The 17,640-nt window shown below is 49.6% G+C and overlaps 1 protein-coding gene across 1 annotated transcript; it reads right to left on the bottom strand.

The window, feature by feature from the left end:
- Window positions 1–3,854: 3,854 nt before the first annotated feature.
- Window positions 3,855–15,689, bottom strand: STMN3 (stathmin 3). Its single transcript, XM_031589276.2, has 5 exons — window positions 15,502–15,689; window positions 7,643–7,738; window positions 7,000–7,175; window positions 6,353–6,544; window positions 3,855–5,622 (listed from the first exon to the last, which is right to left on the bottom strand). Exons 1-5 carry the CDS (start codon window positions 15,518–15,520, stop codon window positions 5,563–5,565), a joined length of 543 nt encoding a protein of 180 aa, XP_031445136.2. The 5' UTR covers window positions 15,521–15,689; the 3' UTR covers window positions 3,855–5,562.
- Window positions 15,690–17,640: the final 1,951 nt, after the last annotated feature.

Below are 17,640 nucleotides of genomic sequence, written 5' to 3'. Positions count from 1 at the left end.
GCGCATCGGGAGCGCGCTGCGGAGTGCGTCCGCTTTGCTGCTTTGTAGTTTTGCGGCTTTGCGCGTTTCTCCCTGCTCTTTTCCCGGCTTTGCGTGTGTTTCCGGCCTGCTGTGTGTTTCTTCCCTCTCCATGTCTTTCCTCGCCCCTTGTGTGTGTCCCCCCTGCGTGCATCTCCGTGCACCGTGCGTGCTTCTCAAGCCTCGTGCACGTCCCCGGCCCCTGCATGACCCCTGGGAGCCGTGCGTCTACCCAGATTCCTGCGTGCACACGCTGTGCGTGCTGCCATTGCTCCCAAATGCAGCCGGCCACATGCATACCCCCCAGCACAGGGCACGGTGTGCACGGGGAGCGTATGCAGCTGAGCCAAGTGCAGTGGGGTGCTGGGCATATCTACCTTCCTCCCTCCCCGTTGGTGGGTGTGCATGCACTTCCATGCGTTTGTTCCATTTAGGAGTGCAGAGCAGTGCTTATGCATGGATTTTCCATGCAAAGCAGTGTGGGCAGCAGGGCAGGGAGGTGGTCCTGTCCTTCTGCTCTGTGCTGTTGAGACCTCACCTGGAGGAGGGTGAGTCTTCAGCGCAGGAGAGACTTGGATCTGTTGGAACACATGTAAAGGAGGGCCACAGAAGTGCTCCAAGGGATGGAACATCTCCATACGAGGACAGGTGGAGAGAGCTGAGGCTGTGCAGTGTGGAGAGCAGAGGGCTGCAGGGAGACCTGAGAGTGGCCTTACAGATCCAAAGGAGCTGGGGACAGACTCTTTAGCAGAGTCTGTGTGATAGGACAAGGGGAAGTGGCTTCAAACTGAAAGAGGTGAAACATACTGGATACAGAAGAAAGTACTCCATGCAGGGCATGCAGTGCTTCAGGTGCCACCTGTGAGCTCCTGGTGCCAAGGCTGTGCCCAGCTGCAGGCAGCTGCTTTCCAGTCCTCATTCCCCTGATGCTCACAGCCCTGCTGCACTGCTCCACCACCGATCCTGAGGTCTGAAGAGAGACGTTCTCTGAGGACTGTTCCACTGTTTTTATCAGCAATGCATTGTCAAACTGGAGATAGAAATGTGTGCTTTGCACCTGGAGGAGACAGCAGTCTGTGGGAACGCTTTGTGCAGCTCAGGACACCTCTCCTATGGGTGCCATCTCCCCAGTGGGTGTCAGAGTCTCACAGACTCATAGCTTGGCTTGGCACCATCCCAATCTGATACTATAGGCAGGGCTGCCACCCATTAGATTTATTTTGCTCAAAGACCACCGGATCACCAGTAGTGACAACTCACCCACCAGACATCACAAAACCCCTTTCCATGGGAGCCTCCCTCTGCCATCATCCCCTATGGTGGCCAATGGCAGAGGTGCAATAAAGAGAGTGGGTCTGTAGTCTGTGATCTCCTGGGAAGTAAAATCTCCCTTTTGCTGCAAGCTCAGCTGGGGCTGAGGGCTCTGTCTTAAAGGCACTCGGTCTCTGTTTTACACAAGACAGATCACCATGTTGTTACAGGACCCCATGTCTGGAGCTGCAGCTGGAGAACCTCCGAGCACTGAGCTGCACTGCGTTCCCAGTTGGGCTCTTATCTTCCAAACTGCCAAGGTCACACTGCAAATATAGAATTGCTGTATGTGGGGATGGTGGCATCCTGTGCACGTGGGAAGAGCTGCAGTGTGGCAGCCCCAGCACTGCTTCTGCAGTGATATGGACAGGGCCCCAAAACATGGGGCAGTCCCTAAGGATGCTGCTTTGGGAATGTTCCTATGGGGCCAGAGTGGCTGGGGGTGGTGGGCAGTGCCTATTCTGGTGAAGGACCACTAAGGCAGCAGTGCAGATTCCTCAGGGCAGCACCTGAGGGAATCACAAAGGGCACTGATCTGAATGCTGCAGCACTGGGGATGTTTTGGAAGCACCTCACTCTGGGGCTCTGTTGGGATGCTGCCCCAGGGTGGGGGTAGGGCGGGCTGTGCTGCCTTTAGGAAACATTACACAGGAGGTGGAGGATGGGGGAAGGGCGGGGGAGTGTTGAAAAGAAAAGAAGCTCACACGTTTTCCAGAACTGGATTTATTGTATTTGCAATCATCTCATAACGTTTTGCTCGTCCTCTGTTACGCCGCTGCATGCCCTCACCTCTAAGTGAAGGGCTCGGGGTGGTACCTGCATTTGAGCATTGTATTACTTTCTTTTCCTCTGAGAACGGTGATAAAGGATGGGTTCGATTTCTGCATCTTTTGTATGGGTGCAAAGTACTCATTTAACATACAGAGGCTTGGATTCTGTTTTGTAAAATCTTTAGGTTCGTTTTCTGTTTAACGCCTTTTATTGGTATTCCCACAATACACACAGGAGCCTTAGAACTCAAACAACCAACTCCGGAGAGAGATGGGCACACATGGGGATCAGACCCTTTTTCTTGCTTTTTCCTTTCTTTTTGTTATCACTTCTCGTGCACAACAACCACCTCCGGCTGAGAATGGAATGTGGGACCCCCAGCCCCTGCTTTGGGCTATGAGAAACCTCCAGCACCACGAGCAGCCATTCCCTGCCTCATTCCCAGCGGCACAACAGTGTGAGTGCAAACCCTGTTCCCATGAGTGCAATTTTGCACACACAGAGTGTTGCAGCAAGGCAGAACCCACGCCAAGGATGCTCACCCCCAGGTAACAGGGCAGCAATAGCAGCTGGCCCCAGTGTAGGGTTCACATGATCATGAATTGTCCACAGAAGGTCGACTCAAAGGTAACCCCACGTCTGGGTTACAGCACGGCAGTTGTATGGCTCAGGACTGATGAGACAAAAAAAGGCTCAGCCTAGCAGTGGTGTGATGGGCATCCAACTTGGGAGCACCCAGCCATGGCATGGCAGGGCAGCACCTGGCCACACGTGTGTGCCAGTCACCAATGCATGACTCAGCCTGCAGCAGCGCATCCTGCAGCCACATCCTCCCCAACCCTCGTGGCACCAACAGGGTGGGACCAGCATGCTCCCCAGGCTCACCCCTGTCTGAGCCCCTTCCTTGCAAACAGCTTCAGCCCGCTGAGCCCATAGCACCTCAGTCTCACCCCCCGGCTCAGGGCACAGCCCTCACACGAGCACTGATGCCAAATCACAGACAGGAGCATGAACATCTGTGTGCCATCCCTGGGTGGGTGCCGCAGCCCCGCTCCAGAGGGAAGGTGCTCATCTCTCTCCTTTAGGACTCCTGCTCATCAGTACAACATTTCAGAGAATAATCATCATCATAGTAATAATCATAGTACTAAAAACAGTATTTACAACAAGCTCCAGGTCAGAAGTACACACCAAGCAAACACTCAGCACCACAGAGAGCAGGACGGGGTTAACATCTCGCGGATACCTTCTCAGATCCCACCAGCGTGGGACACAGACATGTGACAGTTTCAACCCTTTCTTACACACAAACATTTTGCTTAAATTACTTTTAAAATTAGGTTTGTTTTCTTTTTTTAAACTTTTTTTTTTTTTTTCTCTCTTTTTAATTTCTCGTCACTATATGGATGAGGTGATGCTGGCTCTACAACGATGCGTATCTAAGACAGCTGCTACTATAAACAGATCATTGGCTACTGCTAAGAAAGTCAACCCTCGGTTCCTCTCCAGTTCCCTCTCTGCCCCCAGTGCTCTGCAGTACCCCAGCACCAGGGGGGGCCCTTCCAGCAGGAGCAGAGTCACCCCAGAAATGTTCTATGGCCGTGGAGGGGTTGCTCCTGGATCCTCGGGGACTTGTGGGGAGATCAGCAAAGAGCTCAGGGTCGGACCCCCAGCAGTGCTGCCCTTTGGCTTTTTGGTGGGTTTTCTTTTCTTTCTTTTATGTTTTGGTCATAACCATTTGTTTTGTGTGTGTGTAATTAAAGCGTACCTTAGACAGAAAACATCAGGTCCTAACTGAGCCAGCAATGCTTTTCGGGAGGGATGGAGAGGGAAGCACACAGCCTGTGGTGCAAATCGTGGAATCATAGAATGGCTTGGATTGGGGAGGGCCTTAAAGATCATCCCCCTGCCGTGGGCTGGTTGCCTCCACCAGATCAGGCTGCTCAGGGCCCCATCCCACCTCCAGGAATGGGGTATCCCCCTCTGCTCCACACACAGCACAAGGGACCCCTGCAGCCCACCCCCTGCATGCTGCCCTCCCCAAAGCACAGCACCAAAGCACTGCACAGGGGAACCCTCATCACCTCCTGCCCCAAATCCCACCACAGACTGGGCTGGCTGCTCAGCACTGCATCCCATGCACAACTGGACCCAATTCCATGCAATGTTTTGGATGCAGTGTTTCCCCTTAGCTTTTCAAGGCAGAGGCAGAGCGGGTGCAAGGTCCCAGGGGCACAGCCCTGCAGTGCTGGGACTTCAGCTGCCTCCCAAAGCCATGGCAATAGCAGCACAGGCAGCCACCTGTCTGCATCACACTGCTGTCACCTACCACTGTCACACTTGCATATCCTCCACTCATCCCTACCTCCACCAAGAGACAACATAAAAATAGGCTTTGAAAAGCTAAAGATAGCCAAGAAATGAGCATGGGAACACCTCCTCACCCTTCCTGCAGAATTGCTCCTGCTCAGCTCCACCTCATCTGCTGCTGGTAAGTCCTTATCCCAAAGTGCTGCCCAGGAACTCCCTGTCCTCAGCATCCACTGAGCCACATCCATCCTTGGGAAGAGCGATGTCCTCCCTGCCAGCAGGCAGCCTCAACACCATGTCCTGTCCCTGCTTTCCGAGGTGATCATGGAGGGCTGGCAGCCTGCAGACCGAGGGCCCTCCTAGGGTTCTGCAGAGCTGAGGTGACAGAGCCCATGGGAGGCAAAAGGCTCAGCCTGCAGCCACCAGGGATGGGGACAGGGATAGGGATGGGGATGGAGATGGGGAAGGAGACATGGATGAGGACGGGGATAGGGATGGGGACAAGGATGGGACTGGGGACATTATATGACATGGCACCAAGCTCTGTGCTGAGACCCTCTCCTATTTTCACAGCGGCTACCAAAGATCCACCCAATAAAAGGACGTTGGGTTGCTGCCTACCCTGGCTGCAGGGATGGCTGGGAGCCACGTGGCAGTGCCATGCAGCCAGCCTGGCACTCACCACTAACACTCTGCTCATTGCTCTGCTTACGTACAAAAATGATCGCTCCTTATTATCCTGATACTTAGCTCAGAGCAAACACCAAGAGTAGTAAAAGCCCCCAGATAAGAATTCTGTATCTCTGTGACACTGCTGGTTGAATTTATTAATATCTCAATTTTTACATGAATTTAAGAAATATTTTTTTAAAAAGAAAAAAGGACAAACCCTCCAAAGAAGCTGTTTGATTGACTGATCTCTATTTCATGTGAACTAGCTGCTATTCTGCTGAGAGGTCCCTATGACCTGTGACTCCCCACAAGCACCGAACGATTAAGGATGCAGACAGAGAAGCGTGTTGCTGGGGGAAGAACACCAGGGGATGGGGGGGGAATGGAGAACCAAACGCTGCATCTAGACAAACAAAATAAAACGTGTCGGTCGGTCGGTTTGTTAACAGGAATCAGGTGCTAGATGTGTAGAAAAGCCCTTTATCCAGAGATCTCCTCCCGCTGTTCCTTGTTCCTGCGGACTTCAGCTGCGTGCAGCTCCTGCAAAAACAGGAAAGAGGACACGAGGTGGTCAGTCCTAAGGGCAAGCCAAGGGCTGTGGGTGAGCAATGAGAGAGCTACAGGCTAACAGTGTCCATTCCTGCCTGCTCTATTTTCCTCCTGTCCCGCATGCATGATTGGTACCAGCCAAAGAAAAGCTATCGGGTTGGTTTCACACCAACACACCCCAAGGACAGGAGGATTCACCTGCAAGAAGTGAAGCATTGCAGGGCAGGAATGCAGCAATACCAACCTGCTGCAGTCCTGCAGATGAGGAAATGGCACAGAGCTGTGCCAGGGAAAGGTCAGGCTGGGTGTTAGGAGAAGGTTCTTCACCAGAGGGTAGCTAGGCATGAAACAGCCTCCCCAAGGCAGTGGTCATAGAATCATAGAACCATTTGAGTTGGAAGGAACATTTAATGGCCATCTAGCCCAACTCCCCTGCAATGGGCAGGGACACCCGCAGCTCAGTCAGATGCTCAGAGCCCCAGCCAGCCTGAACTTCGCAAACATCTCCAGGGATGGGGCATCCACCACCTTGCTCATGACACAGATTCAAGAAGCGCTTGGACAACACTTTCAGAAACACGGTTGGAATGTTGGGAGATCCTGAGTGAAACCATGAGCTGGACTCCACGATTTCTTTAGGTCCCCTCCAACTCGGGATATCCCATCACCTCCCCAGACCCCACAGCACCCACCCATGGGTGTCAGCACCCCACACACTCACCTTCTCGCGCAGCCGCTCCCGCAGGGCAGCCAGGTGCGCCTCGCGGATCTCCCGGCTCAGCTCCATCTTGTAGTTGAGCTTCTCCTCAGCCAGGCGGCTGAAATTGTTGTTCTCCTCCAGTGCCTTGTGCAGCACCTCCCGCTCGTGCTCCCGTTTCTCTGCCAGCTGCTTCAGCACTTGTGCCTCCTGGGTCTGATGAAGCAATGGGACAGCATCCCTCAGCCTTGCTCTGGACCCCACAGAGCTTTGCTGACCACCTCCCTCCAGAAGGCATTCACAGTGATGTGGGAAATAGCACAGGCAGTTGTTATAACAGCAAGGGTTGAGGCTGATCTGGCTATGTGACCAGCTGTTACATCTGCATCAGCTGCTAAGAACTCCCCATGGCCTGGCCATGCACGTGGGATCAGACAGGGCTCCATACAGCTGTGCAGTTTTAGGAACAGAGGACAATTATAGCCACCACATCCAATTTCCTGTCTAAACCAGACTGCAGAACTGCATCCTCGCCATGTCTCACCTGACTATATCTGAATAATACCTAAAAACACCATCAGCAGTCATTTTCGATTTTAGATTGCTCCTGATCAGCCATTTTTAGGGTTTGGGCCAATGTCTACCACTGCTGCTTCAGGGTATCACGTTACCTTCCTCCTCTCCTCTGCAGCCTCCAGCCTCCTCTGCAGCTCCTCCAGGGACAGGTCCTTCTTCTTGGGGGGAGAGGAAAGGATGGGGCTCTCGGGAGATAAATCTGAAGGAGACTTCAGGATCACCTCGAAGCTCTGGCCAGATGCCCTCTTATCCAGCTGCTTCACCTCCATATCTAGAAGGAAAAAAAACAAACAAGAGCTCTGTGTACCTGTGACACTCAGTAGAGCCTTCACCTGAGGGCACCACTGAGCTCTCCACATAGGAACAATGGTGTTAGTTCCATGTCTTGACCTGGATAATTTTGTTCTACTTCCAGAATTTCTTGATTAGTCATCAGCTTCATCCCCTCTAAGTCAACTCAATTCATTTAAATTACAGCATAATTACAGAAAGTCCATACTGCTGTTAACAAAGTGTGTGTCACTCCAGTAGGAACTAGACAGCCTCTGGGATCAGTTCCTTCGGGGAAAATGTGACTCACATCTACACAGAATAAACTGGAGAAGGAGGCTTAGCAGAAGGACCCTGAGCTGAGATGGGGATTTCTGTCCCAGGATGAGAGTGCCCACACTGGGAGCAAAGTGTCAGCCACAGCATTTGTCAACAGCTCTGCAGCTTCTGTGGGAGCAAGTTACGTACCTCCATACTGGTAGATGGTGTTGGGATGTGGCTGGGTGTGGAAACAGGAGCAGATGAGGGAGAGCAGAGATAGCTCCTTCATTTTCTCCTTGTAGGCTGAAAAAGAGGAAATAACAATGACGAGTCTGATGGCAATAGTAGCTCCTTTTCATGGAGAAATGAAGCAGGTAGGCACAGGGAAAACCATTTACAGCTACCAGCTTCTGTGGAAGATTTCCAGGCTGTTATGGGTTTTCCAAGTATCCCCAAGGAGTACCAGAGAAAATTAAATTATCAGCCAGGGTAGCGAATGTCAAAGGAAGATACACATTAGGATTTTACCATCTGCAGAGGTGTAAGAAAATTTTCCCACTAAGGAGTAGACACGCTTCTGCCCTTGTAGTGATCTAAAAAGGGATGGCTGCCCAAACACTTTCTCCATCACAGTTCCAGAGTCAGAAGCCCACTGACACCTTGCAACATTTCTCAAACCTCAGCAACTTCTTGACATCAAGGTCAAGAGGAAAGTTGCAGTCAGCTGTGTGGAGAACTTCCAACTTCCCAATGTCCTCCTTCACCACAGGAGCAGGCAAGGGATGGCATAGGTGAGTTCATGTAGACAGAGGTTGAAAATGGACTGCAATCACAGCAAACGCTGTTCCCATGGCGTTCTTCAAAGGATAGGGAAATGCATGATCCCTTCAAGTTCTGTCATTGTGACCCCTCATGTTTGCTCAGCATTCTCACAGCTGGAGGATGCACCACTGCACCCTCAGAAATCACAAGTGCACGTGCTGATGCCCTAACAACAGCAGTGCACACAGCTTCTCCTCTGCTTTCCCTTAGCTATTCTGGTGGGGAAAAAAAGTGGGTCTATTTGCATACTTCACATCAGCACTTATTTGTCCTCCCAACTACAAAACGTCATCCTATTTAACACCCTCTGGCTAACCAACAGTCCCTGCAGCTCAGATTTGTACTGAACTCTTCCCAGTTCATGCCACATGCTGATTTTAATGCCTTGTCTGGTTCTTCTATTAAATGCATGCCAAATAGGAATCGTTTACATCAGCAATCCAAGCAGGCTATCTTTGATTTTTTTTCTTAATGGAAAAGACTTTGGAAAGCAGCATTGTGCTACAAGGGTGGCATGCATCAGTTAAGCTACTGTATCTCATAATGTGTTGCCAAGAACCCAGAGGAGGATCCCTGGACCCAATGAGAGACATTATCACTTAGCAGAGGGCACTAAGGTCCTTGCTTTACCATTATGCCTCATCCTGTGTGAAACCAAGACATTAAGCAGATATGCCACATTGCTGACCCACCAGTTTAACTCCTAGCACTTATTATAAACCACAATGCTTTATATGTCATTACTTGAACTTCAGTAGCTCCCCAGTTTTGATTTTGTGGTTCTCTGTGTAGATGAGTGTCTGCTGCAGCCCTGCATTTCAGGAGGCCTATTGTAGTGATTTCACTTCTTAGCAGCTGCCTTCATTCCACTGGGATCTTCCCTGTCCTGCTTCCCTTCTGTAGCACAAACTGACCGTCCCTCTCTGTCAATTAAAATGAAAAGGAGAGAAGAGGACAAAAGGACATCGCTCCACTGAGCTGTGGCAGTGCTTTAATGAGCCCTGGAAGTGGTCTGTGTCCTTCTCCCGGAGCTGGAGCCAGCAGCTGCACCCCGGCGCCAGCCGTCAGATGCAATTAGCAGCGTGTGGGCACATGGGCCGAAGGAGCAAGGCTGAGAGCTACCAGCCCCAGAGACCGACGTGCTGCGGGGCGAAGAGCCAAAGATCCCCACCATTAGGGTAGCTCTCGCTGTCATACAAATCCATGGCAACCGCACAGCTCGGGAAAAAGCAACGGGAAAGGCGGCAGTGGGGCGCGAACTCCCCCGGCTCAGCCCCGGGCAGAACACGGCCCCGTGCGGAGCTGTCCCTTCAGCACCACCGCCCCCCATCCCCGCGATCCCCCGTGCGGAGCTGTCCCTTCAGCACCACCTCGGGCAGCGCCAAGGCCGGGGGGTTCTACGTGAAAAAGGGGAAAGACAGAACTTTGGGAGAATCATCACAACGACTTCATCTTCAGGTAGTCCTTAGAAAAATAGGCGTTACATGTGCCCAGCACGCTGTCAGTATGCTAAGACAAGAAAATAAATTCAGTGAGCAGAGGGAGATCCTGGTTCTATGCAGTTCGGCTTGATTTGGCACTGTAAATGAGATGGGAAGCTGAATTCAGCTGTGGATTTTGCTGATGCCAGGTTTGAACATCAGTCTGTTTACTGCTACTCACCTCTTTATGTTGAGGGTTGTCCAACCCTCTCAGAACAAAAGTTAGTCTAAGGTCTCCTAGGGCAAGTTATCTTTCTATGTTGGCATTTAATTATTCATTGGTGCAGATTGAAACTTTGGAGGCTGGACCATTAAATTTCTTTCACAGTTGCTCACACATAAACATGATTTCAATTAATCAAAACCAAACAGAACATTTACAAGCAGATACTGCAGCCAGGGGAGCAGTCACAGCTGTCACTCAGGGCATTTATAAAGGCTCACAATGTCAGGCCACCAAAGCAATCATTCCTCTGGAAATGGTCTCAAATTCAGTGTCAGCGTTTTTTTTCCAATATATTTTTGAATGATCCCTTGAGAGAGCTCCATTTCGCTCAGCTGGGGAAGATTTATAACACTGCAAATAAAAGTAGGGAACATAACCACTGAGTCACTGTTTAAGAAACTGTGTCAAAGGAGATTAAATCCAAGGTCTCCTGAAGCAAGACTTTCAATTTCAGTTGCATCAAAAAGAGAATACTTAAAGCTCCCAGGGCAAAAGACCACAACTGGAAACCTTGCACTCATCAACTTACCTCAGGAGTGCCTCCACTCACATTTACCAATAGATGTGAAGTTCTGAGGACATTTTTTTGTCAGGGGGAATAATTCCTGAAGCAAGACAAGACAGCTGGTTGGCCAGAGTATCACATGCAATGAGCTGCTGCCAGGAATGATCATGTGCCTTCCAGTGCACAAATTTACATATTTCAATAACATTTAGACTGGAAAAGCTGGACTTCTTATTTAAGCATCCTGTTAGGTAGAGTAAACTTTATTTTTTGTTTCATGGGACCCCCTATAGCCATGAAATGACAATACTATCTAAAAAGGAGCAACACTTCTGAATATTTATGCCCAGTAACAAGCACCGTCTGATTCTGCTCTATTTCAATTCCACTGCACACACCATTCAAGAATTAAGCTTAATTAAAATGTTTCATCCATCTTTTCCCTGCACTGTCCATATTGCATGAATAAGACTACTTCCTCCCTGTTGGAAGGAGAACAAGGCAGATTACCAAAGCCTCTACCAACCTGTCAAGAAATGAACATTCTCTCAGCTTCCTTCCTTTCCAGTGACCCATTTCCTGTGCTCCCTCTAGCGCTGTGCAGTACATAATGCATCCTCATGTTCCTGCTGCTTCCCGTGAGCACTACACACATTTGTCCATGTAAAGTGTTTATTTTCAAGTTAAGCCCTAGGGACACCATCCAGTTACTCCCTGAGTGGCTGTGGAGCAGGAAACAGAGAAGTGGCTGTGGATGGGCGCAGGGTGTGAGTAACATGAACCATCTCCCACCAGTGATGTGCTTGGACCATGGGGTTCCCCATCTCCAACCCAATATCGGTCAAAAATTCTGGTTCTTCACTTCTTGACCAGATAAAAGGAAGCTGAAGGCTGTCTGATTAGCCTGCCTTTTGTTAGATGTTTAATGATGTCCAGCAAAATAGAACAAGGCTGGTAAGGCACAACATCAGTACAGTGTAAATCATAATGAACCAGAGGCACATTAAGAATTATTTGTGTGAATTCAGAGAATTAAAATGGATGAGACTGAATGTGCTGTATTTGGTAGCAAGGTCAAAAGAAGGTTATTTGAAGAAAATTACTTGTTTTGCAAATATAACTTTGGAAAAGTAAAAAATTGTGTCTGTGAAGAATATTATACCACAATAAGAATAGTCCAATTGTAAATGTAGCTAAAATACAAACAGAAGGCAAAAAAAGATCAGCAATCCAGGTCTTTCAGAACAAAGAATGCCATGTCACATGCACAACAAATGCGACCACAACCTTTAATAAGCTTTGAGAGTACAACAGGATGGAGATGCTCTCACTGCCATCAAGCTGATGGCAAGACCTTTACCTCAGTCCAACTCACTTCTTCTTGCTCCACCATATCCCAAACCAGAGCAGAACAAGAGCTCACACAGCCAAAAGAGGAAGGGGAACCAGTGACAGCAGTGGGATCCTGAGGAACAAGGCTGATGCATCTCCATTTCTATAGAGACCCAGAAGGTGCTGTAGGTGCATGTGGAATCACTCATGAGGACAGACATGAAGATGACTCTGCCTGCTGTCAGACATCTGCTGAGCCATCCCCAGAAGTGGTTTCCTATTACCTGGCTCATTCCCTCCCAGGTTTCATTTGCAACTCATGTACGTAACATCAACCCGCATTATGCACAGCCAATAGATGAGCAAATCACTCACTCTCTAATGCTGAACACGTGGAGTGTTTTGCAGGAAAATAATCAGGGATATCTCCCCTTCTCCTGGCTGAGCAAGGGAGACGGGTCTGAGTAGTGCAGCAGAGAGCCAGGAGCCAGCAGCCTGAGCGGGTTAGTGAATGGTCACCAGGAAGTAGAAAAGCATGGACTGGGTTGCTTGCTAAAGCAGATGAAGGATCCAAAATGGAGGCAGCTGTCCCAGAGTGTTTGCAGGTTTGGGACAAATGCAGATTTGGACAGTCATGGTTAGATAAGACAAAGAGAAGTTGCTTTCAAATAGCTTGGAATATGATGAGCTGTTCATGGGACAAAGTCAGGAGCTCCATGTCATGCTAAGCCACAGGCAGCCATTTGGTCTCTTTGGATTTTGGTTTCCTTTTCCTTAACTGAGTATTATTGTACTGGCACCTTATACAGAATATTATTTGTATAAACACATTCAGAGAACACTAGATTCTGCAGTATGGCACTAAACATGTAGAGGTACTTCAAAAGAATAAAAGGGCTGTTAGAAAATATCCTGAGCCGCTCTTCACCAGTTGGGATGTGCCAACGTGCTATGTGCATTCACATGGACTTTGGTTGCTCTCTAACTCTTTTGTATTTCTAAATCACAGCTGAAGATATGAGCAACAGTTCAGGTCCCTTCTGCATAGGAGAATTTTGAGATATCTGAGGGATCAACACAGTACCAACATGGTGCCACCAGTGAAAATATTTTAGAAAGAAAATCTGTTACCTAAAGATTTAGATCCTCGGCTTGGAGACACTGTTAAAAAAAAAAAAATAAATCAAAAAGAAATGCCTGCAAGAGGTTCTCTTGGATTGCAAAACTGAAGTCCCAATAAAAGTACCATACCTATCTAAGACAGGCCATATGCACTCTATCAACAATGGAGAGAGAAAATAGTGATCACTGTGATGGAGAGGTGTGGCAGAAAGAGAATGTCACCAGTAGTAGAAATGAAGGTATGGAGCAATGCTGTTTGGTGTCCACCAACACCATTCAGAAAAGGGAGTAAGAGGGCAACCCATGCTCATGGCAGGCCATAGAGCTCTGACGTTTCAGTGCAGATGGGAAAACTCCAGGATCCATGAATGCCAAGCAGCAGCTCCTCTCGGCTCCTCCTTCTCAGACACCAGCATCCAAGTAAAGCCCACGGGGCTCCCACCTTACTGCATCATTTCATAATCTTTATGTAGGGAGCTGGTGCTCCTGGCTTCTGCTCAACCCAGACACCTACACACGATGTGAAACACTCCAACCTTGTAGAGCCCCACAGGATCCCAATAGGAGCTGCAGGAAGCACGAAGCTTTGTCCAGCTGCTGCAGGAGGGTGTGTGGGGCTCCGGCCCTGCAGCACTGCAGCTGAACCTGCACTGAGCATGTGCTGCTGCTCCCTCAGCTTCTGCACTAGAAGGCAAAACCCTGGCCAGCAAAAAATGAAGGTGGAAGCCAGTGCTGACTGCTGGGCCAGGGGGAAGTCAATCCTGTTTCTTACCATTCCAGCAATTTGTTTGAACAAACCCAAGAAAATCTTCCCAAGGGGGAATCAGCCCCTGGGCACCAGCTGCAGACAATTGCAGCTGCTCTCCCTGCAGCATGGATTAGCTTTGGCTGGGGATAATGAAGAGAGAAAACAAGATTTTTTTTCCCCCTTATTTTAAGGAGCAGCTTGTGTTTTTTTTTTTTTTTCCCACTTTTCCAGGCTGTTCCTGCTATGGAGACAGCAGCTGGTGGGAAGCTGCTCACTGCAATGCTGGGCGAGGCTCAGTCTTGCTCTCCTCCTGCCACAGCCCTGCCTTTCAACCCCCTGACATCGCTTCTCTGCTTGCAGAGAGCTACAAAAAGCACGGTTTTGTGAAGCACACACTTCTGCATAGATCCAAAGTCTGCCCTGGCAGTAAAATTGCATCTTCCAGCAGGTGAAATGTGCCACGGGCATGGGGCTGGGAAAGCAAGAATGCACCAAATGGGGGATGCATCCAGCACCTTGCCCATGCTGAATTTGCTGCACCCTTGGTGTCATGGCCGAGCAGCCTGCTGTGTCCTCCTAAGTGGCTCCATGTCCTCTTCCCAGCTGCAAACACCCCCAGCCTCATCATAGGGTGGGAGCAGCTGGAGGGCACCTCCCAGCACGCCCTGACACGGGGACACTTGCACAAATGCATAGAATGGCTGAAGATTTCCGACCACTCAGACACCTTTTGATGTGCTGCTTCCCCACCTACAGCTGCATGCAAAGCCCACCGCACCTCACCCACCCCACAACACCTCCCATCTTTCCATCCCTTTTAAAAGGAGAAAAGAACAGAGAACGCCTAGAAGGACCCAGCAAAGGGCAGGGAAGAGGCAGGGATGCTGCCTGCCGTCTTCTGCCTGCTTCTCTGCCACAGAGGGGGCACAAAGCATTCCCCACATTTCCTTTTTGTCTTCCCTTCCTATTCAGCCCCACACTCCAGCCCTGCATGGTTCAGCTTCACCCACCCAAGCCCCTCTTTATGCACTGTAAATGTTTTCTCCAGAAACTTCTATGAATTTTTTTTTTTAAGGGAAAAGAGAAAGACCCTCTGAACACACCCACTGTCCGCTGTATCAATGCAGGATTTTCTCCTCCTCCCCACCTCCATTTCAATTCCTGCTCTCCGTCTCAAAAGGACGAGGATCATTTTTAGGGGAGCAGAGCCCACCCAGAGCCCCAGTGCTGCTGCAGGAGGAGGAAGGGAAGGAGGGAGGGGGGCTGCCCTGCAGCACTGCTTCACCAGCGCCATCAGAGGACCGCTCCCCTGGAGCATCTCCTGATGAAAGAAACACAGGGTGGGGAGCTGGGAGGACGCACAGCAGCGCACCCAGGTTGGGTTTAGGCATCTATTTTAAAGGGATTTTTAATTCTCCACGTTTTTCTTTCCAATATCCAGTTAAGCAATCTACAATCTTCACACAACCGAATTGTAGGGAAATGCCATTTCGCATTTCTCTGCATCCAGCTACACCCCATGCACGTTTATTAAAGGGAATAAAAAGAAAGCTGCATCACACTGCAGAAATAACCATGAATTGGCAAGCAGCACCGTCGGATGGTGCAACGTAGCAGCAGCCATAGCATAAATAGGCACATTGATCACGGGTGGATCGCTATTAAAATCCAAAGAGCACCCACTGCCTCGCACCAGGGGGTGTGTGCTGGGCGGTGGGGAACAATGCATCCAAAACAGCACAGGCGAAGGGAAGGGGGGGAACAAAAAAAAGCCCCAAACCTCTGAATATATACGTATATAAAGAGAAGAAGGGTAACGAGCAGCCCTACCTGAGACGGTGCTGGCCATGCTGCTGGGTACGGGGAGGCGAAGTCGGAACGGAGCGCCCGCAGAGCGGGGATGGAGCGGAGGGACGGGCGGGTCCGCGGCGGCGGCAATGAGCGGCTCCGGCTCCTCCGGGCGGCTTTGACGGCGGTCCCTCCCCGTCCGCCCGCTGCCAGAACTGCGGAGCCGGGAGGAGGGGGGTGCTGGGTAGGTGGGGGGGGGGGAGGGGAGGCGGTGGTGGGTGGGTAGGTGGGGGGCAGACACACCCAGCTCCGGCAAAAGATGGCCTTCTCCCCTGCCTGCCTTTCTTCTCTGCTGTTCTCCTTCCCTTTTATCCGTTGAAAGCAAAACCGAGCAAAAAAAAAAAATTTTTTTTTTTCTTTTAACGATCTTTTTTATTATTGGCATCTTTTCTCATTTCCTTTTGTTTCATCTCATTCCATTCATTTATTATTATTATTATAATTTTTTTATAACGAAATGGATGAAGCGGCTCTGAGTTCTGCTAATGAGGAGGATGGAGCTCACAGCCGGAGCCCAAACCCTGCCGCATTCTCAGCCAAACAGTGCAGGCAGGGAGGGGGGCTTCCTGATGGGCTCAGTGTTTTTAGGCACAGTTTGTGCACCAGGGCACCAAAGGGGCTGCAGTCAGGGGTGAAAGTGCTGTAAAAGTAGATGCAGAAGAGCAGAACAGAGCCTTCTGAATCCAGTGGAACTTTTCTCTCTCTACATATGTATGTATTCATCATTATTATTTCTCAGGCATCAGGGACATCTTTTCTTCTTCTTCCTTTTCCATTTTCCACCATTTCCCCCTTTGTTTCTTCTCCTAGAGGCCAGCACACCTGTGCTTTTGCAGCACATCCCCCAACCACGCTCAGGACCACAGAACCACCACATTTTCCCTCAGCTGGGCTTTGCACAGAGCCCTGCAGCCCCCTGCACAGCCCCCGGCTGCAGCCCCCCCAGTGCACTGCAATGCAGGCACTCCCGAGCCCCCCCCCAGCAGCTGCAGGGATCCATGGGCTGCTCACGCTGCTGCAACAGGGATGGGAGCTACATGCAATGCCTGCTGAATGCACTGGAAGACTCAAAGCCCTTTCTTCCTATCTTTTCCTCCAGTCTCCAAGTGCCCCATCCCCTCAACACTGTACATCAAATGAAAGGATTTATCACAGAGATAAAAATCTTAAGTCTAATTCAGGATAATACTGGCATTATCCACAATTTTCCACTCTGTGTTCGAAGCAGGATTTTTTTTTTTTCTAAATCCCAAATGGACAATTAACTGCTACCTGCATCTATTCAAGGCTTGTTTCCCAGCTGTGAATCCCCTGCTTTTTCCTTTGGCTGAATTTCTATGACTTTATGGGTCATCCCGAGGCCTGCAGGCTGAAGTTTCCTATGGTTCATAAATACATCTCCCCATTAGCAGGTAAAGACAGCTATCCCAAGCTCACCAATACTGGAATTCTCCCATTCCATTCAGCATCAGCTCTGGCTTTGATTCACCCAGGAGGTCAGACAGGGTCTGCCTACCCCTTGCAATGTTCTGAAGCTTCCAGACATCAATTGCATGAGTTTTCTTCCTTTTATTTAGAAAAAGGCACAGAACACTTCCAAGGCACACGTCCTATTGGAGCACAAGCAACAGTGAGCAAACTCCATGAAAGTGGCTATGCCACACAGCATTCACTTCAGCTCCAGTATTGATGACACTTTCCAGATGACCTGACGCATAAATAATTTCAGTGTAATTAATGCTGGATCCATCTCTTACACTGGGTGATCTTTCGTCCTTATTTTAAATGCAACTGTCTTTTCAAGTTCCATTTTTTCTATGGTACTGCAATACAGGGCAATAACACATTGCCTGGCAATAGCATGAGACCTTCCTGTACCGTTTGCAGTCTCAAGCTGGGAGAAGCTGCCTTAGTTGGCATGAAATAATAAATGTTCCACACAGGACAGCCATCAACCTTGAAATTGTTAACTAATACAAGAAATCCATGACAGTATCAGCACTAAATCAAGAAAATCTTTCCCTGAAGGCAAGGAAACAACAGGGTTATTCTGATGTCTCTTCTTCATAATCATTGTGCACTTGAGAAATGAGGCCAAGTTGTACAAAGGGACTGGGTCGG

The sequence above is a fragment of the Phasianus colchicus genome, chromosome 17 (assembly GCF_987193195.1).
Source record: "Phasianus colchicus chromosome 17, bPhaCol1.hap1.1, whole genome shotgun sequence".
NCBI classification, from domain to species: Eukaryota; Metazoa; Chordata; class Aves; order Galliformes; family Phasianidae; genus Phasianus; species Phasianus colchicus.
This window is presented reverse-complemented; position numbering and strand designations above follow the sequence as displayed.